This window comes from Protopterus annectens, chromosome 1.part0 (genome assembly GCF_019279795.1).
Source record: "Protopterus annectens isolate FY-2018-M chromosome 1.part0, PAN1.0, whole genome shotgun sequence".
Classification (NCBI taxonomy): domain Eukaryota; kingdom Metazoa; phylum Chordata; order Ceratodontiformes; family Protopteridae; genus Protopterus; species Protopterus annectens.
The window spans coordinates 1,139,914,994-1,139,940,294 of record NC_056725.1 but is presented as its reverse complement, the minus strand read 5'-3'; the positions used below and the strand labels follow the sequence as shown (position 1 = coordinate 1,139,940,294).

The following is a 25,301-nucleotide window of genomic DNA, read 5'->3' as shown; positions in this document are numbered from 1 at the left end:
GAGCCTAGCATTAAGCAGCATATTACCATCACCAAGCACAATGCTTCAGTACAAGCAAAAGAGGACTGATTTTAACAAATGACTATCCTTCTGGTGTCATGCTAAGGAGATCCAGTATTTATCAGCTTGTGAGTACACGGTTAATGGACCACATTGCTTTACCAAGAACAATCTGCATTTGTCCCCTCTAGGCTTTTGAATACTGGCTAAAACTTTATCCACCCCCAAAGTGTCTTTTTTAGGCAATGCCAAATTGACAAACCTACCAACATATTAAAATCAAATCAACTGAACCTCAAGGTGTTACTGCTCAATGCCAGCAGCCTAAATAAAATCTACACTCCCTTCAAGCCTTCCTCACACTCGAGAATTTAGACATGTGTGCAGCTACCGTGACATGGTTTAATCGACAAAGAGTACACTAAGTGCAAGGCTTCAGTGCCTTCCCCACCTTTAGACTCATAATTGCACAGAGAAGGGCTAAAGGTGGAGGTGTCACAATATACATAAATAATAAACATACCTCTAGGATGGTCAAACAGGATGACATTCTGTAGTTCCTCCATGTGCAGATCACCATAGACAAAATCCCATGCTATAGGTCACTCCCTATGTCCCATGAAATTCACAATGCAAACAATGATCTCCGGGAGGCACTTACCTTCGAACCTAATACCCTAACCATGGGAAACTTTAATTACCCCTCTACAGAATGCCTCAAATCTACAGGCACAGAGATTCCTGGACTTCATAAATAAAAACATCCTTGACCAAATAGTGAAAACGCCTACTAGAGGCTCCAACATACTGGACCTCGTACTCACAAATACAGGACACTACTGCACCCACCATGACTAGTTTTCCTTGGGAAAGTCCAATCACAAAGCTGTCTCCTTCACCTGCTAGCCCCAGAAAGAAACTGCCTTGGTGGCATCTCAAATTAAACAGGACATACAACAAAAGGAACAAAATATGACAAAGATAAAAACTCTCTTATCAAACTAAACAGGCAAATAAGAGGGCTAATTAAGTCAAAGAAAGCCAATTTTGAGGTTATGATAGACTCTCAGGTTCATACGTGTGTACTAGGCTAATGGCCCTGGGGCCTTTACAAGCCTAGCCCATAGGATTACCCTGGCATCATGTCACCTGACCTTAGTTCCCACTGCCTCTGTCGAGTAAAGCCAATGGAGTGATCCCTGGGGTGAATTTTCTACTTCCTCCACTCATCAAGATTTCTCTTGAGGAGGGCCAGTGAGGTGCTCTGCTTGACATGTATGGGAAGTCTATTCCATAGCATGGGTAGTCTCTGGGTTATGAACTTATCCCTCCAGCATGTTCTGTTGATTGTGGTAATGAGGTTGAGGTCTCTGGAGCATGTGGTGTGAAGGGATTCGGATTTCTTTAGATGTAGCATTTCTAACAGAGCTGGGTCAGACTTGGCTTTGTAAGTCAAGCAGAGATCGCCTCTAAGTAGGCGATATGAGACTGAGAATAGCTGGAGTTTTTTTAGTCTGTGCACATAGGACATTTGAGGCCTAGGATCCTCTTTGTGAGGTACTTTTGCAGCCTCTCCAGTTGTTGCAGATGTCTATTGAGGTACATGCCAAATGTGGCATTGTACTCAATAATTGGCCTAATGAGGGAAGAGTAGAGGGAGACGATGACCTCTTTCTTCCTGGAAGCAAAACCCTTAGTAGTGAGATGTGCCACATAAAAGGACTTTCTGTGGTGGTGAAAAGAAAGGTTGCTGTCAACCTGTGTTCGCAGATTTCTTATAACACCTTCTGTGTTCAGTAAACTACCACTGATGTGGTAATTTATGGGAACCGGGTTTTTCCCAAAGGGGATGACGATACATTTTTGGCATTGAGCTTAAGGCCATGGTTCTGACATCAGTCGTTGGTCTCAGTGAGGCCTTTCTGTAGGATGTCAACATCACTCAGGGAGTTAATAATAACTCCCAACTTGCAATTGTCTGCGAACTTTGATATCCAGAGTCCCTTCGTATTGGCCTGGACTTCAGAGAAGTAGATACCAAACAGGAGAGGACCAGGACCGAACCCTGTGGAACTCCACTCGTGACTGGTCAGCAGTCTGACTTGGAGTCAGCGACTTTCACACTGTGGGTTCTACATGTGAGCAAATTTGCAACCCACCTGGTGATATAGGGGTTGATGCCTAGCTTAGCAAGTTTTTCTATGATTCCTGAGTGGGGAATAGTATCAAAGGCCTTGGCCAGATCAAGGTAGGCTGTCTGAACCACCTTGCCTTCATCCACAGCTCTGGTGACTGACTCAAAGAAGTTGACCAAGTTGAGCAGGCATGATCTACCCTTCACAAAACCAAACTGTGTGTGATCCAGAGTTTGGAGATTCCGTATATCCTTGTTTATTAGGTCCATGATGAAGCATTCCATAGCTTTGCATATCAGATTAGTCACGCTAATAGAGTGATAGTTCCCAGGGTCTGCAGTCATTCCTCCTTTGTGGAGAGGGATGACTGTAGCAGTGAGACATTCAGTAGGGACAAAGCCTGAGATGAGGCTGTGATTGAACAGGGCACACAGGTGAAGTGCCAGTTCACACTGTAGTTCATGTAGAACACAGCCAGGATATTGTCAGGTCCCACAGAAGCTGTATTCTTGGCCTTGGACAGTGCTGTTTTAACCTGTGCAGTAGTAATACTGGGTGCCTGGCAATCTACTGGTATTGTGACTGGTCCCTTAGGGAGGATGGGAGGGGTAAAGTTGGCACTGAATCTGTCGGCCAGTATATTGGCAATATCTGTTGGCTCAGTATAGGAGGTAGCACTGTACAGTAGCTCAGAGCAAATCTGGGTATTGCCATGGAGATTCTTTACATAACTATAAAAGGGCTTGTGGTTGTCTTTACTATCTGCTGCAATTCTTTTTTCATAGCAAGGTTTAGAGGATTTGATGAGGGATCTCAACTTTTTGTTGAGGCTGACATGGGAGTTTTTCCAGTCTTGGAACTTCACCTTATTCCACATCAATTTCCTCCTTCTGCTGTAGAATTTGTTTATGTCAGAGGACCACCAGATTGGCTTCCTTTTTTTTGAAGGAGAGCGTCTTGGTTCTGTTGGGTATGACGAGATCCATGCATTTCTGTACATGTTCGTACAGTGCATTGGTGTATGATTCGGCGGTCATGCAACTAATCTCCATTTGCATGGGTGCCGTGAAGTTAGCCACCTCTGTTTTTAGCAGCCCAAAGTTAGCTTTGGAGAAGTTTTTCATGGTGGTTACCTTTGCTGAGGGGGGTGGGGTGGGGGATGTGGATTTCCAAGGTGATTAGTTTGTGGTCGGATCTAACCAGGGAAGAGTTGACTACTGGTGTAGAGCAACAGTCGCCCATGTTAGTAATGACCAGGTCAAGGATGTTGCTACCTCTAGTCGGGATAAGAACAAGCTGGTCCAGGGCATTGGAATTAATGAATTCCACAAAACGTTGGACAAGTGTATTGGTACATGAGCAGTTTTCCCAGTTAATGGAGGGGTAGTTGAATTCACCCAGTATGAAAGTGTAAGGTTGGACCCTAATATTCTCCAGGGTGCTTAGAAACATGGAGTGTGAGTCTTCGGACATGGTTGGGGACCTATAGCAGGCTATCACCTGAACCACTGTCTTACCCAGTGTTAGCTGCACCTGAAGCATCTCAGATGCGTTATGTTGGGGTACTAGTCTGGAAGTGTGCGCATCTTTTATGAATATGGAAATACCACCGCCTTTGGAGCTTTGTCCAAGTTCTGGGGCTGAAAGGTGTAGAATGAGTTATAGCCTGGTAGTGCAGGTGTGCTGTCTGTTGCCTTGAACCAGGTCTCTGTTACTCCACAAATGTTGATGTTCTCCATTTTAGGGAGTGTTTTGAGCGAGTGCATTTTGAAATTTGGATTTCTAGCATTGAGCAGCATGACCCTCAGATTGCATTTGTTTGCAGCTGTTACGGTGGTAATTTGGTCTTTGGAACACCGCCTAAAAAAAGGCACTATAGAGGTGGCAAGAGCCTTGGCCAGTATCTGGAAGCCCAGGGGGTGACAAATGCAGGCCATCTCTGGCAAAGCATCGAGGTCTGTCAATCATGTCATCCCAGGCAGACAGATACTGGATCCCCATAGAATGACACCAGAAACTTATCCAATTGTTGAAATAAATCATTTTCTGCTTGTACTGTGGTATCATTCTGGGTGATGGTAGGATGCTGCTCAGGGCTTGGATCATACCCGCACTTGGGCTACATAATCTGAGAGCTTCTCCATGTCTCTTTTCATGTAGTCCAGGGAGGTACATCTCAGGTCATTCACACCCACATGTACAATGACAAGAGTCGCATTTGTACCTGTTGTTGAGGGACCTGAGTGCGTGCATTATGTGGCAGATCCTGGTGCCTGACAGGCAGCTGACTGTTTCTTTCTCCTTTTTCAAACTAGTGAGTGGGACATCAGTGTGCCTCACTATCGAGTCACATATGACTAGTGGGTTGGGCATGCTGTTTTGCCTTAGGGGCTTTGGTTGAGTGGCACGCTGTTTAGGAGAGTTATGTGTCTTGTGATTAGTATTGTGTTGTGGTCGAGTGCATTTCTTCCTTAGAGGTCTCTGCTGTTTGGGTAGATTTTTTTGAGAGCCTCCATGAAGGTGGGAGTGCGGTTTGTGTTTTTATGTAAAGGCAGTGCTGGTGTGTGTTCTGGAGGGCTACGCATTCCATGTTGTGTGGTGCAAGTGTTGACTTTCTCCTCTTGACCAGCTATTCCGGTCTTGGCTGGAGAGTGCATGGCTTCCAGTTTGGATATATGTGCATCTCTCGCAAGCCTGAGTGTTGGGAGGCAAAAGAAGAGGGTTGTCAGTGTACATGAGGCAGTTGCAACATTGCTTCAGGATGCCCAAGTTCACCAGGTTAATAGGAGAATGTACAGGGAACTGACCTACCTTTAGACATGCCTGGAGGGATGGGCATTAATATGTACTGAAGCTGTTTCCTTGTAGAGCGTTTAGTGCTGGTAGCACTTGTGTGTGCTGCAATAATTACTACAAGAAGTCTGGTAAAGTGCTAGAGTAATAAGCTAATAAAAGTGCAGGAGAGGAGAGAACTAGTAGATCTAAGGGAAAAATTGAAGAGCAGACTTTGACACTGCTCAGAAGCCTACAAACAGTCCTGGATACAGCAAATCTGTATCTGGACTAGACTAGTTACAGGAAAGGTGTTAAACAAGTGCAAACATGGGCTTTTAAAACAGAAAGTTGAAAGAGATGGAAAAACTGCCCAACCGGCCAATAAACTACAATTTCTGGGCCAGAAACCACACCTCTTGTGGTAGATAGGCTACCTAGTGCTTAGCACTCTCACTGATAAGCTAGGAGGCTTCCCTCCAACACAGAAAGGCTTGGGGGGCTCAGAAGCTTACAAAGAGTACTGGATACAGCAAATCTGTATCTGGACTAGACTAGTTACAGGACAGGCAGGACACAAGCTTAAAATTCTTCAGCTATGACAGAAACTTCAAGGGTAGCACTCAGCAATGGGCTGTGGTTAATACTGCGACATTCACAAAGCCTGGCAATATAGCAAACCTGTCAGCAGACAAATACAGTTCCAATTTTATCCCCCCCATCCCCTAAGAAATATCCTCAAACATAACCACTCCAACTATGACTTTAACAAGGAAGCATGGGATGATGTGCTCATTAAAGCCAAGAGCACAGCTTCAATGAGCTCCAATAACATCACAGGATGAACAGTTTAAAATAGGACTTCTCAGGAACCCTGGAGTCACTATTTAACTATAGTTTTAAAACAGGCTTTGCGGCATGAGAATGGAGGATGTGAACGTCATCCCCCCTTCATAAGGGAAGACCTTCAACAGATCCTGGAAACTACAGAACTATTAGTCTGAATAGTCTTATATGCAAATTCATGTAGAGAATTATCATGAAAATCATGAACAAGGACATAGGAGACCTTCAGATACTGGATCCATCCCAGTCTGACTTTGTCAAAAGAAGGTCATACTGAAGCTGGTGGACTTCTTTGAAAAGGTCAGTAAGGCAATGAATGAGAGGAGCACAGGGCATACTGCCTACCTAGATCTGGCTAAAGCATTAAATACAATACTCCACTCGGGCATTGTCAACAAGCCTATGGAACTAAACATAAATCCCTTTATAACATGCTGGATGGCTAGGTGGTTCATGGATAAGACCCATGGGGTTATTATCAGTGATGCTACTTTTACAAACAGGCCAGTCACCAGTGGAGTCCCTCAGGGCTCTGTGCTGGGCCCAATCCTCCCTGGCATCTACTTCTCAGAGGTCAAAGCCAATGTCAAAGGCCTCTAGCTCATCAAGTTTGCAGATGACTACACAGTGGGAGCAGTCACTGAATCCCTCAAGATGAGAACACCCTTCCGGAAGGTATAACACAGAGGTATAACACAGACAAATGCTTGGTGCTAAAGCCATAACTAAAAATTCAATGTCAAGAAATGCATTATAGTACCTTTTTGTAAGTTATCCACCCAGGGTAACTACATCATCAATAAAACACCCCTAAAAATTGATTTACTAGTCAGGGATCTGGGAATTCATGTAGACAGTAGCCTAGCTTTTGATCAACATGTGTCCGAGATAGTAAGAACATCTTTCTGTGTTGCTCAACAGGGCATGGCATCTAGGTCCAGAGAAATCATCATCAGGGTACTCGACCCTCATCAGACCCATTATAGAGTATAATACTCTCTTTGGTATAAACTTGACCAGACACATGCATCAACTGGAATGTCCACAAAGGTTCCGTACAAAAAGAATACAGGAAGAAACACAATGTCTTACACTGATCACCTCAAAGTCCTGTCTCTGTACTCTGAATCATACACACGACCACTCATAGGTGATCTTCGCCTGGCATACAAAGCATCTTTGGACTCTGTTTTGATGAACCTTTTGCACTTCCACAAACATCAGAACTACTAGATCAAAAGACCTACATTTTGCTTGCAACATAAATAGGACATGTTGGAGAGAGAGATATGTTTCTCAGAGAATTTCCATTCTCTGGAACAGGATCCCCCTTTCACGTGAAGTAGAGTTCCTCCCTAACTTTATTTAGGTGCAACTTAGACCAATGGATGAGTAATTGGAAATTCACCCTGGTCTGCCACCTATGCTTCTGATGGACAGAAGTAGTCAGTAAGTCACCATTACATAAATCAAACTGGTGTGTCACATTATGGGTTGCACGACTAGGCTTATAAAGGCCCTAGTGGTATTAGCGTAGTATACACCCATGAACTTATACAGATGAGTTCAAATAGAAGACTCTAGAATTGATATGAACTATTCCCTATTCAAAAGCAGAAAAACGTCCAAGAATCTAAGGTAACCTTGACAAGGAAGTAAGAATTTTGGAGTTGCAATAAGCAAATCCATGTGCATTACAAACACTGAAAATGTCTCAGTGGTGTGGGATGAACACATTTAGGCTTATCTAAGATGGGCATTGGTCTATTTTAGCATTAAATCCTCTCTGGATAATAGGGATTTCTTGGATGGAACTTTTGCTGAGTAACATGAGTACTCTTTTCTTGCTACACAACTCTGAGAGGCTGAGACATCAGGCAGAAGTAAGGATGATATCCAGGATTAAAATGAGACCGAGTAACCCTAGTTGACCAATGTATCCCTGCAGATCTTTCTCCCCGCCCATTCATGGAAGGAGATGCTTTATTGATAGAACACATTGGGTCATAGTCACGCAAGCAGTCATGACTAGAGCAATCCTCCCTGAGGCTGACTGTGTAGAATATGGTGTAGGGGGTTGGCTCCAGACTCTGGGCCCATAACCTCAGAGTGTGGCAGTATTGGGAGGCTGCTGGTTTCCAATTCTCTCCTGCACTGGCTACTCTACACCTTAACAAAGGAATGCTGTGGAGGTTAAAATCTGACCACCACTAACCTGTTTCCTTCAAGCCTTTAAAGTGCTCATCATCTACAGGACTAAATGTGAGGGAAGTCTTCTGAAGAGAGAGTCTATAGAGGTCATTTTGTTCCCTTGGTGAACTGGGTAAGACACAGACAAGTGTGCTGGCAAATGACAACGCTGGATCCAGCAACCCCTTTCACAACATTATAAACCATGCACGGACCATCAGGATGCCAACATTCAAAGTAGTAAAAGTCTGAACATTAGTTTTATGAGAATTTTAGGAGTTTTCAGATCACTCTTCTGCTGCATGATATAATTCACTTGAAATGATCCACTGCAAACACAGTATGTGCATTAAATAATTAAAGTTCTGGAAGGACAGTGTGTGGCCCACACAAACAAATACTTCCTGAATATATCTATGGCCTGGGTCTCCCTGACTGCAGGGTAAACAGTTGGACTCTGTCCCAAGCAGACTTAAGAGAATTTTTCCTCAGGTAGATACAAACGATGAAGGTGCGATGTGAGAGAGGTAACTAGGAACATTTTTGGAGTGGGGAGTGTAATTAGGATATGTTGGGGGAGCAAATGGCTTTAACTAAAGAAATTATTATTTTGAGTTGGAACTCAGGATCTGAACTGCCTAGACGTAATTAAGACCTTATTACGTTTAATGATATTGGCTGCCAAAAGCAATTATTAGAAAATCAAAATCAAAATCAAAATCTAAACCAAGTGTAACTGAAGTACTGAATATTCTAAAGGAGTTAAAAGAATCATATGTGGGTTCTTTAGAAAAGCAGCAAATTAAATTGAAATAAATGGAATGTGTGGAAACAATACATACAGAATGATGTTCAGAAGAGAAATTTAATGGAAGGCAGGAACTGAGCAATTTATACAATGTTTCACTAAGTGCTAATTGTTAAAAAGAAAGAAAACTTATACGCAATGCATAATGCATGAACATGACAAAATATTAATACGGTTTGTTTTCTTTTCTATTAATGTATGTGTGCCTACCTCTAAGTGATAATTTAATAAAGGTGCAGGGCTACTAGCAGACTCTACTGACACTGAAAACTCCTTTGGAGGCTGAGAAATCCAGTTTACTTTCCTGGGGATTGGAGCCACTGTAGCTGGGATTTTCAAGGGTACTACTGGTGGCACATTTCAGAATATCACTGTTGGGGACTAATACAGCTGGACCCTACAATCACCATTTTGCAGACAACACATATTCCATAGGCCAACTTCCCTTTCTTTTGCATTAACCATAAGAATTCCCAAAACCCGGGGTCATGGTAGGGAGAAGAGACAGAAGACAGCTGGCACTCTCTTCTTTATCAAGCTCTTCAAAGGTCTTTGGTGTGTCTTGAAGGGGCAATAACAGGAACAATATGGTGCATTTTACTTGTGTACCTTCTGGATGTCTTAGGAAGAAACAACCAGCTCAGAAAATTCCAAAATCCTTTTTCAGGTATGGGTAGAGAGGAAAAATCTCAACAAAGACACTGAAGGGATGGGCATGGAGACAGCAGGTTGTGGCTATCACGAGGTTAAGGAAACTAAAAGGTGAAATATTGTGAGTGCAAGTGGTTCTAAGATAAGGTCTTCCACCAGGCTACAAGCATGCAAAAGGTGCACTAGAATGGAGGGAGAAGCTAATACCTGCACAGCAGATGTCTAAAGCAGGCAACAATGCCTACCTATGCCTGTAATGCAGAAGCCAGATGACAATGCCTAGTAAGGTAACCTCGACAGAAAAGGTACAGCACATGCTTTGTCCAAAATCGCTCATCACACAAGCACATACTTGGCTAATCAGGGCCAGACCAACACTGAAAAATAAGACGCCACACAGAGAAGAACTGGTGGAACTGACCCCTGTGCATTCAAGGAGGACTGAAGCTTAGAAAGTGCTAAAAATACCTGAAATTGTGTTATTGAAAATGGTGTCTGTGCCAGCAGAGCTGAAGAAAAAGAAGCACCAGCTGGAAACAGGGCAAAAGACATACGGCACCCCAAGACAGGGCAGGGGTAGCAGACATGGATGGGTTGCAACCTTCAATTCTTTTAACAGCAGGCTTCAACAAATCATAATCAAAGGGTAAAGATCTAGAGAAGTATGTAAATGGAGAGAAGACAGTGCATCAGGGAGAAGGGGAAAGAGGTACCTGGTACCTTGGGGGGACCTCCAACAGAGTACACCACCATTATAATAGGAAACTAATAAAAGCAGCATGAGGACATTTCCTCCAGTACTGACCACCCACAGTACTGTGGTACATTTACAAGAAGAAGGAGGAAGGCGAGGCAACCTGGGAAAATTCCATCTGCTGAGTAATCCTAATACACCTGGTGTAAATGTTAAGGGTTACTGAAGATGGACTGCTTCTTATGACAGCACATGATTTTGTGAAAACAATGTTGAATTCTAAATGGCGGAAAGGCAATAGTCAAATGAAGACCTATTACAAGGGTTTGATTTATGGACAAATTGCTTGCCTTTTCTCATTAAAATACAGTCCACTATTCAATTACCTTTACTGCCATGAATTCATTATGGCTAACAAGAATGAGAAGAAAAAATATGCATCCAAGTTAGAATGAGATTTCGAGAAAATGTCTTACTGCCCCATGTAACACTGATCTTCCCCCAATGACCCTTGTGAGAAAGTGAAATATTTCTCTTAGAACTTAATGACCTTCACAGATGTGCTTCAAAGGCATACCAATAGAAATTCACGTGTACAAAGTACAGTAAGAAAGACCTGCACTGTACCTTGGACTCTTTCATGGTCTTTTCCACATTATAATATACCTACTGCAGCAAAGAACATGCACTCAATCATCTACAGTTAAAGTAAACTCCCTGATACAACTGTACTATTTTCAGTGTAAATGCAACTGCTGCAGTGCATTCTGAATAATGACAGAATATGAAACCATAAGCTTGGGGGGAGTCCTGACCCAAGACTTCTGAAGAAGGCAGCAAGCTGCAATTCAATGCAGCAGCTGCCTACCCCACTCTGCAGTAGCTGGGATGTGGCAACTCCCAAAGATTAAAACTCAAAAACAGTCATACAGCAGTGGCATTACTTCTCATCTCCTCCCACAAATCAGCTAGACTTAATCCCTTTGCAGTCAGAATCACAAACAATGTTTGCTAACAGGCCTTGACCAATAACATTTAAAACTCCAGCAAAAAACAATTTTAAAGTAAAACAAGTTTAAAGCAAACAAAATATTACTAAAATAAGCCAATTTCCTTACCTGCTCCTGCTCTGGCTGCATATTTCTGAAGGAAGTCAAGTATTTGACTCAGAGCCTTTTTATTGCAGTGTGTCAACAGTACTTCATCACACTCATAGCACCTACAAAATAGCAACAGGGATGATAACACTTTCAGACTTTTAAGGAGCACTCCTAAAACTTTTTTTTTCCTTTTGCAACTTCAGAAGCATGACAAACTACCACAAGCAAGATTAAGAAATGTGGTAAGTGTTTAAGCTATATTTCATTACAATTTTATAGATTGTAACATGATTATAAGATACAATATGTACCCACCATCTTAGATGATCTGTAGGGAAGACATCAGAGAGTAACAGTTGGCATTTTCCTCTCTGATACCCCCAGCTTGGGTCTGAAGTTTCAGAAGTTTCTCTTATTCTCATGCTCAGAAGCAAGCATGCCTCTATTTGGTAAATGATGTGACAGACTAGGACAGTGCGGTCAGTCCCTGTCATGCAGAGTTTAATACCCATCTACTGAGCAAGAACCATATGAAAGTCACATAACAAAATACAAGCACATAAAAATCATATACCTGCTGGACTTAAAGGAGAATCCAGCTAAAAAAAGCCAGAATGAAAGGCCAATAAATGCAGGGGAACATGGGAAACTAATAAGCACAACAGATGATGCAGTCTTCTCAAAGATCTACTGATGTTGTCAATAATTATTTGTTACAAAGGACTTCAAAGGCCTTCCTGCAATGGGTAACTGCTGGCAAGAATCCCAAGCAGTAAAATTATACTACTTGAGAGGCTGGAGTTGAAGAAAGCTGCAATCTTGAAACACAAATGAATAAAAGAATAGCTGACTCCTTAATTTAGGATACAACCAATATCAGTTTGTGAAGGTAAGACATGATGTCCAAGACATGGCAACAATGCCTGCAATGGAATTATATATATTTTTTTTCAAAAATCTCTTTATTCAGTTTTGCAAATAGAAATTGTAAAATAAAATAAACTATTATACACATCATTTCAAATGAAAAAACATGCATTTACAGTACATACAAAATAACAAAAAAAAACAAAAGAAAACAACAACCTTTATACATTATGTACAAAGAAGTCACACTAACAGCCAACTTGTTAGAAAGCCAATCTTAAGTAAGAAGAGAGGATCTATAAGTACAACCAGTAACGGGATATTGCCAATGGGGGTGGGGTGGGGTGAGGAAAAAGAGAATGTATCCTATATACGGGATAGTTCCTTATGACCAACAAACGAAAACAGAAACGTTCTGATTAAAATTTCCTACCAGCTCCTTATAATGAGATCTTTTCTAACACTGAGTAATATTTTTCACCTCTTAAAGATGACATCCAGCAAGTATTCCCAATATTTGCAGTAATATTTTGATGCAAGCTCTGGATGCAGCCACATCTCTGGACGGCTGCTCTTTTCAGAGAAGTGTTTTCAAAAGGGTGGTTAACCATTTACTGGTGAAATACTGTGTACTCAGCAATCTACTTGCAAAGAGTCTGCTTAACACCCTGCAACACCCTCATTACCTAAAGCAAAGAAAATAAAAAAAAATAAAACTGTCTTCCTGAAGTCACATTTCCCCCTCGGATAAAACCTAAGCTGGTGATGCATGCCTAAACATGTAAAAAAAAAAAAAAAACTCATTCTCCCTTGTACTGTTCCCCAAGACAGGGCAATGAATGAATTAAATCCAAGGTAGTTCTAATGCTACTTTTTGAAAGAATCAAAGGTTTAGTCATCTAAGACAGCTACCAATATGAAAGCCCAAAGAAGGTTTCCTATAATAAATGGTAGCTCTGAGAGCCTGCAGGCAGAGAAGATGACCACAAAAACAGTCTTCCAAAAGACAAACTTAGTTATATTAAACCAGCCTGATATAAAGAGGACTAACAAACCATATAATTATGGAAATTAAGTCATAAGAAGAAGTTGCTTTACAAAGACTGGTGAACAGGCAAAAACTCTTTAAAGGAATGGTTGACCAGCCACTGTTGGGCAAGAAGTCTGCCTCCCACAAAACCATTACTGGTAGAAATGCTACATACATGCATCCTAATTACTGAATAACTGAGATCAGACCAGTAATACAAACCAGGATTAGTTGTAAGCTGACAGAGGCGGCACAACATACCTCTCCACTGGCATGGGAAACATCTTGCATTGTGCTTGTGTGTGTGTGTGGGGGGGGGGGGGGGGGAAGGTGACCTCATTCTCCCTTACTTTGAAAAGGTGAATCTCTTACATGTTCCATTTCCAGATGGCACTGACCATACAAGATTCCTGAATCCTTGGCACCAGGACAGACCTGCAGTTTTTCTCTTTCTGAACATGGGGCACAATGCTGCTCTGTTCATTCGCATACCATTCCAAGATCTTGAAAACTGACAGCAGGAGGGTTTTGGCCTCAGTACCAAGAACAATGAACAAACTTCAGAATGTGTAGCCCCAGCTAGAGCCTCCATAGCTAGAAACTCTAAGCAAAACTCAAAATGTGTAGCTCTGCTCCTGGGGTATTCATCTTCCTTGAACAATGGAAAAGTACAACCAAGCCCTCAACCCTAGCTACAAAACATGTGACAATCAGGATGTGGTGGACAGACCACCAATCTAGACAGGAGTGAGAGAGGTCTAACATAAAAGGAAGATTCTTGATGGCAAAGATGGCTCTGCAGCTGATGACACTACAAAGACCTGTACAGTAGCTGCACCCTCAGACAAACAAACCGAACTCTACACCCTCAAACAAACAGAACTGTGAAGATCATGGCTACCATAAGATCAAACAGAAACAGGCAGGTATGAGCTCATGCTCTCTGCTGCATCCACAGCCAGCCTGTCAAGACCATGACTGCTTGAGACTCTCCAACTCTAATGGACACTGGAAAAATGTCCACTCATACCATAACAAAGGCAATCAGTTGAGGGCAGACAAAACAGGGCCTCTCCTAATAAATGCAGACATCAAGCCTGCAAAAAAAAGAAAAAAAGTGCCCAAGCCAGGGTACTACCAGGAAATCCTTGAACAAGGTCATCAACAGCCAATAATCCAGGTACAGGAACATATTAATTTCATGCCTCTCCAAGGGTTCTGCCAGTGTGGTTAGCACCATTAAGTACATAAGAGAGGCACTTTCTAATAAAAGTGAAGTATTTCCACATTGAACCAAAATAACATCCTGTGGAAACCTTAGATATCGGTATTTTAAAGATGTCCAACATATCCAGTGAAACCATTCCAAACAATAAGAGCTGCAGTAGAAGCTTGACCCCTGGAAAGTCACCATCTGGAATGTGGCATACAAGTAATGTAAAAAAAAAAACAAAAAAAACAGAAAATGTTCATTTTTGGAGCAAGAAAATCAGGACTAGAACCATGTGCTTTTCTCCAAAGAAGAAACAGGCTCTATGACACACCCGGAGAGTCAAGACTGTGCCAACTTTAAGACATCTCTGTGGATGAACTTTCAGTGGATCTCCTTCTAGGGAGGCTCTCGTGATCAGGTTTAGACCCCATGAGATCATAATGATGTCTTGCTAAGTCAAGGTAAACTGAAAACTGCAGAACTGCCCTCTCACACACTGCATGCACACACTGGCAGGGCACATGATCATGACAGCCCTGCATGAAGCTTGGTGCTGGCACAAACTATGTCATGCTAAAAATGGGCTTCCCTACCTATCAGGACAAGACTTTCCAAATGTCAAGCAGCATGTGTGCATGTCAAGCATGTGGGCATTCCCTGTGGGACTGAAAGGCACAGGAGAACCCAAAGGAATTTCCTCAACATAAGATTCTTTGATGCAAAGTGCAACCACCAAGCCTTTATTAGGGTATTCAAGGGATCACTAATGAGCTAGTTGGGTGTTCAGGCTTCAGACACCTGAATATGAATGAGTCAAGTATGGATATTTCTGCATTCACTACAGTCAGCTGACTACTGATACAAAGTCAGTCCCTCTTTAGTTAAGGCAGGGAATATGAAACCACTTAAAAAGCAGGCTACAAGAGAGGTTCTGACCAGCATATAAACCTCTTAATTATGCAACTTCTCCTATCATGCTAGAAATTACTCAGAATAGCAAGAGCAACCGTTGGTACTGGACCCTGTACTGGGCATCCTCCATAGCTGCTATCTTCATAAAGCTGCTGTAGCCCTCGAGCTTTTGCTCTTCATTTTCTGTGGATGGCTGGGTTGGCCTGTGGCAATTGCAGCAATATTTATATCATGCTTATTTCTCAGGCAAAATAGGCAGTGCCAGTAAATTGCTGCATTCTTGCAAGAAGGACAGGGAGATTTACATTACTGGTATAGTAATGACTTGGTCTCCACAGGTCCTCAAAGCTTAACAAATGACTTACTAAATTTGGCTTTAAGTAAGTATGGTCATCAACCACCGGTGAAGGCAGAACAGTTGCACTGTACAATGTACTATAGAAAATTAATAGGTCCTGATACGATATATGAAACACTGTTTTTTAAATATAAAATCACGAAGATTGTTTTAAATCAGCTGCACTGGGATAAATTTGGAAACTCTGCAGCCACGTGCAGTCTCACGAAAGATATGCTAGCTCTTTTTAGGAGTAATCTTACACCGCATGTATCTGTAATGAAAGAGGAAGGACAGGCTTGGGTCTCTGTAGGTAAGAAGGTAACGGAATGGAGTACCTTGTCGGAAGAACAGTTACAAAGCAGGGGAGTTCAGGTACAGAGGTTGAACTGGGTCACGCAGGCTAGACCCACAGTACATTTGAGGGAGGAAAGGGCATTGCCCAGCTGACTTCTCATGTTAAGTCCGCAAGAAGAAAATGATTTGCGGACTATACCACAGTCTTTGTGGTCGACTGGGCAGCATGATATAGGATTAATGAAAACAGCTGGTGCGGTCAAAATCACACCTAAATCTGATTATAGACCACACAAACGACAGTACCCGTTGAGCAGAATAGCAGAAGGAGGAATTTCTCCAGTAATTGAAGCATTACTACGGGCAGGGGTCTTGATCCCATGTGCAGATTCACCATGTAATACGCCTTTGTTTCCAGTAAGGAAGCCGGACGGAACCTGGAGGATGGTACAGGATTTACAGGCTGTTAATGCAGCCATAGTACCAAGGGCCCCAGTAGTTCCGGATCTGTCTGTCCTACTAAATGATATCCTTCCTACAGACCAATATTTTACAGTTTTTGATATCAGTAATGCATTTTTCTCTATCCCATTACATGAGGGTTGCAGGTTTTGGTTCGCCTTCACATTTATGGGCAAATGATACACATACACACGGTTACCTCAAGGTTACTGTGAAAGTCCTACTATATTTTCTCAAGAAATGTCAGCGAACCTGGCTCAATTTTCACAGAAGCATGGAAGCCATCTATTGCTGTACGTAGACGACATCCTGCTGGCTGCCCCTACAGAATCTGCTTGTAGAACGGACTCCCTGCGGCTTCTACATTTTTTAGCAGAAGAAGGACACAAGGTAAATAAGTTTAAATTACAATTTTGTCAACTAGAGGTACGCTATTTGGGTTATTTAATATCTAACAATGGCAGGCAACTTGATGGTACTAGAAAGAAAGCTATTCTCCAGGCACCTATGCCCCTCACAAAAAAGGAAATTATGTCATTTTTGGGGATTACTAACTTTTGCCGTAGTTGGATACCTAACTATGCTGAGGAAGTAGGTCCTTTATCGGATCTGATCTTTGCACTCCCAATGGCGGCAAATGATCCCATCTCTTGGACGGATAGGTCCATTCAAGCGTTTACTCAGATCAAACAACTGATAGCAAGTTCAGCAGTTCTAGGTTTCCCTGATTATTCCAAACCTTTTATCCAGACTGTGGACTGTAAAGGCGGATACATGACATCCGTCCTGTTGCAGTCGCATGGGGACAAACTCAGACCTCTGGCTTTTTATTCGAGTAAACTGGACGCTGTTGCACGATCATTACTACACTGCGTGCAGGCGGTGGTGGCGGCGGCATTGGCCATTCAAGCTTCAGCGACACTTATTTTATTTCATCCACTGACTTTGCGAGTACCGCATTTGGTAGCAGTGATTCTGCTGCAGGATAAGTTAACTTTCCTATCTCCCAGCAGACACTTATCGTGTATGACTATTTTGTTGTCTCAACCTCACATGACTATAGAACGATGTACTACCCTAAACCCGGCTACTCTCCTCCCCACACTGGCTGATGGAACTCCACATGTGTGCCTGGACATGATTCATGCAAATGTTTTACCTAAACCTGACCTCAAGGGTCAACCCTTACCGAGTTCTGACTGGACCTTATTTGTCGATGGGTCGGCTCGTAAAAATGAGATAGGTAACACCCAAGTAGGTTATGCAGTAACAACTGGTACACACATCATAGAAGCTAATCCTCTCCCCAGGAACTTGTCCGCACAAGCAGCGGAATTGACTGCTTTGACTAGGGCATGCACTTTGTCAGAAGATAAAGCAGCCACTATCTATACAGATAGTCAGTATGCTTTCTCTACGGTGCATGTCTTTGCCCAGCAATGGAAAAATAGTGGAATGGTCACTGCTTCGGGAAAAGAAATCACGCATAAAAACCTAATTTTAGATCTTTTACAAGCTATCCAACTACCTAGCAGGCTAGTAATTTACAAATGCGCGGCTCACACTAGTGCTAAAGATCCGGTAGCAGTAGGGAACACCCTAGCTGATAAGACCGCAAAGGAAATTGCTTTAACATCCGCTTTTGCACTTGAAACAGACTTGCAACCATCAGATAACCTTAATCTACAAACCTTACGGGTTATGCAAGAGTTAAGCACTAAGCAGGAAAAACAAAAATGGATAAGATATGGGGTGACACATGAGCAAGGGATTTATGTAGGACCAGACGGTAAATACGTTTTACCAACGAATTTATTTTGTTATGCCTCCCTCATTACTCATGGACCATCTCACAATGGTCCAGCAGCTATGGTTCAGGTAGTGCAACAAGTATTTTGGAGTAAAGGATTTGTAGCATATGCAAAACATTTTTGTCTGTCTTGTCTTGTATGTGCTCGTTTTCATGGGCAGGGTGGTATACGTGTTGCACCGGCAACCTTCCCAGTTCCACCCTACCCCTTTCATACCATTTGTATGGATTTCATTGAACTTACCCCTGCACAGCAGAAAAAGTTTGTATTAGTTATCATTGATGCGTTTTCTAAATGGGTTGAAGCATTTCCCATCACTCATCCGGATGCTTCAACAGTGGCAAAAATTCTAACGAATGATATTATTCCACATTTTGGAATTCCAGTACGCATCTATTCTGATAATGGCACTCATTTTGTTAATCAAATTATTCAGAAATTGGCTGTTGTTTTCAAAATTGACCTTAAACACCATTGTGCTTACCATCCGCAGTCAGCCAGGTTGGTCGAACGTCATAATGGTATTCTCAAAAGTAAGTTACGAAAACTCATGGCCGAGACACATCAGTCTTGGATTACCTGCTTACCTTTGGCACTCCTCTCCATGCGGACCACACCTACCTCCAAAGGTATTACGCCATTTGAACTCCTTTATGGTCGGCCCTATTACGTCCCGCAATGGCAAGGGATATTGCCTACGGAACGTGAGGGGGGTGAGGAGTTAGCAGAGTACATGAGAAAATTGCTGACAAAAATTAAAACACCTCTAACAAATGATTGCTTTTCAGATCAGCAGAAGAGCAGAATTCTCGAAGTTAATCCTGGAGACTGGATTTGGGTCAAGATAATCAAGAGGAAAAACTGGGCTTCACCAAAGTGGGAAGGTCCATATCAGGTGCTGATTTCGACTCCTACTGCGGTTCGAATAAAAGAACGAACATCGTGGATCCACTTAACACATTGTAAACTGGTAAAACAGTTTGAGCTGGAGAAAAATTTAGGTCCCCCTGAGGAACCTTAAGAAGTAACAAAGGGGGGTGGTATTTAATTATTTTTGAGTACAGTTTTTAGTTTTAATACTTTTTGTGTAGTTGTGCATCCATTTTAGTTTTCTTCGAATGAAGAAATGGAGTATTTCGTACCTGAAAGAAGACAGAGAGACAATGATAATACACAGGAGCAGCCTTTCCCACAGAAAAATTGTACAATAATTTTGTTAGCAGTCATTGTGATTACTGTGTTTCTGTTTTGGCCATTTTTATTTTCAGATGTTGTTAGTCGAACTAAAAGGAAACGAAAGGCACAGTTTGGCATCCACCTTTTAATACCTACCAGGCTGTTAAGTATGCTTATGCTTCATCTCTTAATATCTCTAATTGTTGAGTATGCACTGCTATTCCTACTGTACATGAGGGGTTAATGTTGAGTACGGTCCCTTTGGGGGCTAATGAAACATGGACTAATTTAATATTTGATACTTCAAATGTTACCTTAAAGAATAAAATAGCATTGCCTCTCATGGGTCGTCAAAATGGAACGGTATGCTTTCAAAAACTTGGCAAAAATAAAGTTGGGTGGAGCCAATGTAATACAAAAATAATTCATAAGTGCACTGCAGATAGCTCAGGTTGTGTAACAAACTTTACACCTATAAAGAGACTCGTAAGAGATCCTAATTTCTTTCAGAAAATGAAGGCTGTGTATTATCTATTATTTTTAGGATTGCAGGATGCAGGGGAACGTTTTAATCCTGTCAATATTACCATTAAGGTAGAGGATTGCTACTTTGTCTGTGGAAGAAAGGCATATAAGTGGTTACCAGAAAATTGGTCTGGTAGTTGTTTTTTAGGTTATTTGGTACCAGCAATAAGACATGTATCTACACTGCCCCAAGGTAAAATACGAAATGTACGTGCTGTTAATAAACCTATTAATCCCATAGGTAACATTGATGCATCCTGGATCTAGCATCACGATTTAGCACACAGTAGCAGCGAGGGGCTATCACATATGGACTTGAGTGACTATGTTATTTCTGGTGCTGGTATTCTTCCAGCATATGGGACAGTAAAATCTATCTGGGAACTTAGAAAATTGTCAAAACTGTTAGAGACTCTGAGTAATGCAACTTTTTCTGCACTAGAATTGGTGACGGACGAATTGACGGCAATGAGAACAGTAGTGTTGCAAAACCGTATGGTGCTCGATTTCACCCGAGCGGCAAAAGGAGGTACTTGCTGTTCGTTTATCCCGGATAATCAGCACGAAATCGAGAGTCAACTCGAAATTTTCCAGAAGGTATGTGAACTGACAAAACCAGGACAAAATCCATTGACTGAATTCTTCCAGACCTGGTTTGGAAGTTGGGGAAGTGTTTTTATGAACATTTTAATTGCTGTATGTGTTGGTGCCTTTATATTCTTGTTTTTGGGTTGTTGTTGTATCCCATGCATCCGAATGTTGATGTCTAATGTAATAACTGCCAATATGACAAAAGCTTACTATTTTGGGTACAAAGGATATGAATCAAATGAAAAGCTGTATGACCAGGATGTGTAGTGAAAAATTTTGCTGATACAAAGTGTTGTTAGGGAGGAAATGTAATAAAATTCTGTATGAACAACTACTTTGTATCAGGCATAATAAGGGTTAAACTATCTTGTGTGCAAAGAAAGAATTTCTAAAAGAACTGTTTGACCTGTTTAAACAGGCTGACCATGAAAGAATGTGCAAATGTTAACCTGCAGTCTGAGTAAGAACAGAACTTGTCATTATCTTATGACCCTTGCACATTTCTGTAATTAACTGAAACTGACCCTTGCATATTTCTGTCTTAAGTGAAACTCAGAGGCTGATAAACATCTTGTTGAGTATGTATGTGTACGTGCAGAAGGGGCTATAAAAACCCCTGCAGTTTGTGCAGAAGTTAGACTGCTGACATTCCACCATCGATGTGGCAGGTCTCCATGCATGTAAATAAAGCTTTTTATTTGCTTATTGAAATCGCTGTGTTTCTTCTGGCAAATGTTAGAGAAATAAGTGTTATTCTTTTAACACTCATGCTCGGAAGCAAGCATGCCTCTACTTGGTAAATGATGTGACAGACTAGGACAGTGCGGTCAGTCCCTGTCATGCAGAGTTTAATACCCATCTACTGAGCAAGAACCATATGAAAGTCACAGAACAAAATACAAGCACATAAAATCATATACCTGCTGGACTTAAAGGAGAATCCAGCTAAAAAAAAGCCAGAATGAAAGGCCAATAAATGCAGGGGAACGTGGGAAACTAATAAGCACAACAGATGATGCAGCCTTCTCAAAGATCTACTGATGTTGTCAATAATTATTTGTTACAAAGGACTTCAAAGGCCTTCCTGCAATGGGTAACTGCTGGCAAGAATCCCAAGCAGTAAAATTATACTACTTGAGAGGCTGGAGTTGAAGAAAGCTGCAATCTTGAAACACAAATGAATAAAAGAATACCTGACTCCTTAATTTAGGATACAACCCATATCAGTTTGTGAAGGTAAGACATGATGACCAAGACATGGCAACAATGCCTACAATGGAATTATATATATTTTTTTCAAAAATCTCTTTATTCAGTTTTGCAAATAGAAATTGTAAAATAAAATAAACTATTATACACATCATTTCAAATGGAAAAACATGCATTTACAATACATACAAAATAACAAAAAAAAAAAAGAAAACAGCAACCTTTATACATTATGTAAAAAGAAGTCACACTAACAGCCAACTTGTTAGAAAACCAATCTTAAGTAAGAAGAGAGGATCTATAAGTACAACCAGTAATGGGATATTGCCAATGGGGGTGGGGTGAGGAAAAAGAGAATGTATCCTGTATACGGGATAGTTCCTTATGACCAACAAACGAAAACAGAAATGTTCTGATTAAAATTTCCTACCAGCTCCTTATAATGAGATCTTTTCTAACATTGAGTAATATTTTTCACCTCTTAAAGATGACATCCAGCAAGTATTCCCAATATTTGCAGTAATATTTTGATGCAAGCTCTGGATGCAGCCACATCTCTGGACGGCTGCTCTTTTCAGAGAAGTGTTTTCAAAAGGGTGGTTAACCATTTACTGGTGAAATACTGTGTACTCAGCAATCTACTTGCAAAGAGTCTGCTTAACACCCTGCAACACCCTCATTACCTAAAGCAAAGAAAATAAAAAAAATAAAACTGTCTTCCTGAAGTCACGTTTCCCCCTCGGATAAAACCTAAGCTGGTGATGCATGCCTAAACATGTAAAAAAAAAAAAAAAACTCATTCTCCCTTGTACTGTTCCCCAAGACAGGGCAATGAATGAATTAAATCCAAGGTAGTTCTAATGCTACTTTTTGAAAGAATCAAAGGTTTAGTCATCTAAGACAGCTACCAATATGAAAGCCCAAAGAAGGTTTCCTATAATAAATGGCAGCTCTGAGAGCCTGCAGGCAGAGAAGATGACCACAAAAACAGTCTTCCAAAAGACAAACTTAGTTATATTAAACCAGCCTGATATAAAGAGGACTAACAAACCATATAATTATGGAAATTAAGTCATAAGAAGAAGTTGCTTTACAAAGACTGGTGAACAGGCAAAAACTCTTTAAAGGAATGGTTGACCAGCCACTGTTGGGCAAGAAGTCTGCCTCCCACAAAACCATTACTGGTAGAAATGCTACATACATGCATCCTAATTACTGAATAACTGAGATCAGACCAGTAATACAAACCAGGATTAGTTGTAAGCTGACAGAGGTGGCACAACATACCTCTCCACTGGCATGGGAAACATCTTGCATTGTGCTTGTGTGTGTGTGTGTGGGGGGGGGGGGGGCAAGGTGACCTCATTCTCCCTTACTTTGAAAAGGTGAATCTCTTACATGTTCCATTTCCAGATGGCACTGACCATACAAGATTCCTGAATCCTTGGCACCAGGACAGACCTCCAGTCTTTCTCTTTCTGAACATGGGGCACAATGCTGCTCTGTTCATTCACATACCATTCCAAGCTCTTGAAAACTGACAGCAGGAGGGTTTTGGCCTCAGTTCCAAGAACAATGAGCAAACTTCAGAATGTGGAGCCCCAGCTAGAGCCTCCATAGCTAGAAACTCTAAACAAAACTCAAAATGTGTAGCTCTGCTCCTGGGGTATTCATCTTCCTTGAACAATGGAAAAGTACAAGCAAGCCCTCAACCCTAGCTACAAAACATGTGACAATCAGGATGTGGTGGACAGACCACCAATCTAGACAGGAGTGAGAGAGGTCTAACATAAAAGGAAGATTCTTGATGGCAAAGATGGCTCTGCAGCTGATGACACTACAAAGACCTGTACAGTAGCTGCACCCTCAGACAAACAAACCGAACCCTACACCCTCAAACAAACAGAACTGTGAAGATCATGGCTACCATAAGATCAAACAGAAACAGGCAGGTATGAGCTCATGCTCTCTGCTGCATCCACAGCCAGCCTGTCAAGACCATGACTGCTCGAGACTCTCCAACTCTAATGGACACTGAAAAAATGTCCACTCATACCATAACAAAGGCAATCAGTTGAGGGCAGACAAAACAGGGCCTCTCCTAATAAATGCAGACATCAAGCCTGAAAAAAAAAAGAAAAAAGTGCCCAAGCCAGGGTACTACCAGGAAATCCTTGAACAAGGTCATCAACAGCCAATAATCCAGGTACAGGAACATATTAATTTCATGCCTCTCCAAGGGTTCTGCCAATGTGGTTAGCACCATTAAGTACATAAGAGAGGCACTTTCTAATAAAAGTGAAGTATTTCCACACTGAACCAAAATAACATTCTGTGGAAACCTTAGATATCGGTATTTTAAAGATGTCCAACATATCCAGTGACAACATTCCAAACAATAAGAGCTGCAGTAGAAGCTTGACCCCTGGAAAGTCACCATCTGGAATGTGGCATACAAGTAATGTCAAAAAAAAAAAAAAAAAAACAGAAAATGTTCATTTTTGGAGCAAGAAAATCAGGACTAGAACCATGTGCTTTTCTCCAAAGAAGAAACAGGCTCTATGACACACCCGGAGAGTCAAGACTGTGCAAACTTTAAGACATCTCTGTGGATGAACTTTCAGTGGATCTCCTTCTAGGGAGGCTCTCGTGATCAGGTTTAGACCCCATGAGATCATAATGATGTCTTGCTAAGTCAAGGTAAACTGAAAACTGCAGAACTGCCCTCTCGCACACTGCATGCACACACTGGCAGGGCACATGATCATGACAGCCCTGCATGAAGCTTGGTGCTGGCACAAACTATGTCATGCTAAAAATGGGCTTCCCTACCTATCAGGACAAGACTTTCCAAATGTCAAGCAGCATGTGTGCATGTCAAGCATGTGGGCATTCCCTGTGGGACTGAAAGGCACAGGAGAACCCAAAGGAATTTCCTCAACATAAGATTCTTTGATGCAAAGTGCAACCACCAAGCCTTTATTAGGGTATTCAAGGGATCACTAATGAGCTAGTTGGGTGTTCATGCTTCAGACACCTGAATATGAATGAGTCAAGTATGGATATTTCTGCATTCACTACAGTCAGCTGACTACTGATACAAAGTCAGTCCCCTCTTTAGTTAAGGCAGGGAATATGAAACCACTTAAAAAGCAGGCTACAAGAGAGGTTCTGAACAGCATATGAACCTCTTAATTATGCAACTTCTCCTATCATGCTAGAAATTACTCAGAATAGCAAGAGCAACCGTTGGTACTGGACCCTGTACTGGGCATCCTCCATAGCTGCTATCTTCATAAAGCTGCTGTAGCCCTCGAGCTTTTGCTCTTCATTTTCTGTGGATGGCTGGGTTGGCCTGTGGCAATTGCAGCAATATTTATATCATGCTTATTTCTCAGGCAAAATAGGCAGTGCCAGTTCATTTGTCCAACAGAATGAAGTGTGTAAGATCAGGGCTTTACCTAAATGTAGTAGTTAGACAAAGTACAACAGAAACTATTAGCATACATCTTGAATATATAAAGTCAGGCCTCTGTCTTCATTTTATGCATACAGTTTCAGAAAAATGCAGTTCAGTAGAAGGGAAAATATAACTTTTCTGACTAAGCATGAAACATGCAGAAATACTAGCTCTCAAGGGAAAACTACCATACTTTTCTCAAAGGAAAGTTATGT

At 41.6% G+C, this 25,301-nt stretch overlaps 1 protein-coding gene across 4 annotated transcripts in view; it reads right to left on the bottom strand.

The window, feature by feature from the left end:
• The window catches only part of USP45 (ubiquitin specific peptidase 45), a 2,611,314-nt gene that overhangs the window by 1,902,993 nt on the left and 683,020 nt on the right, over positions 1–25,301 (bottom strand). For all 4 annotated transcript variants that reach the window (XM_044065130.1, XM_044065122.1, XM_044065103.1 and 1 more), the window contains exon 5: positions 11,215–11,315. In XM_044065130.1, coding sequence (XP_043921065.1) covers positions 11,215–11,315 — 101 coding nt within the window. The remainder of the gene's footprint in view (positions 1–11,214; positions 11,316–25,301) is intronic.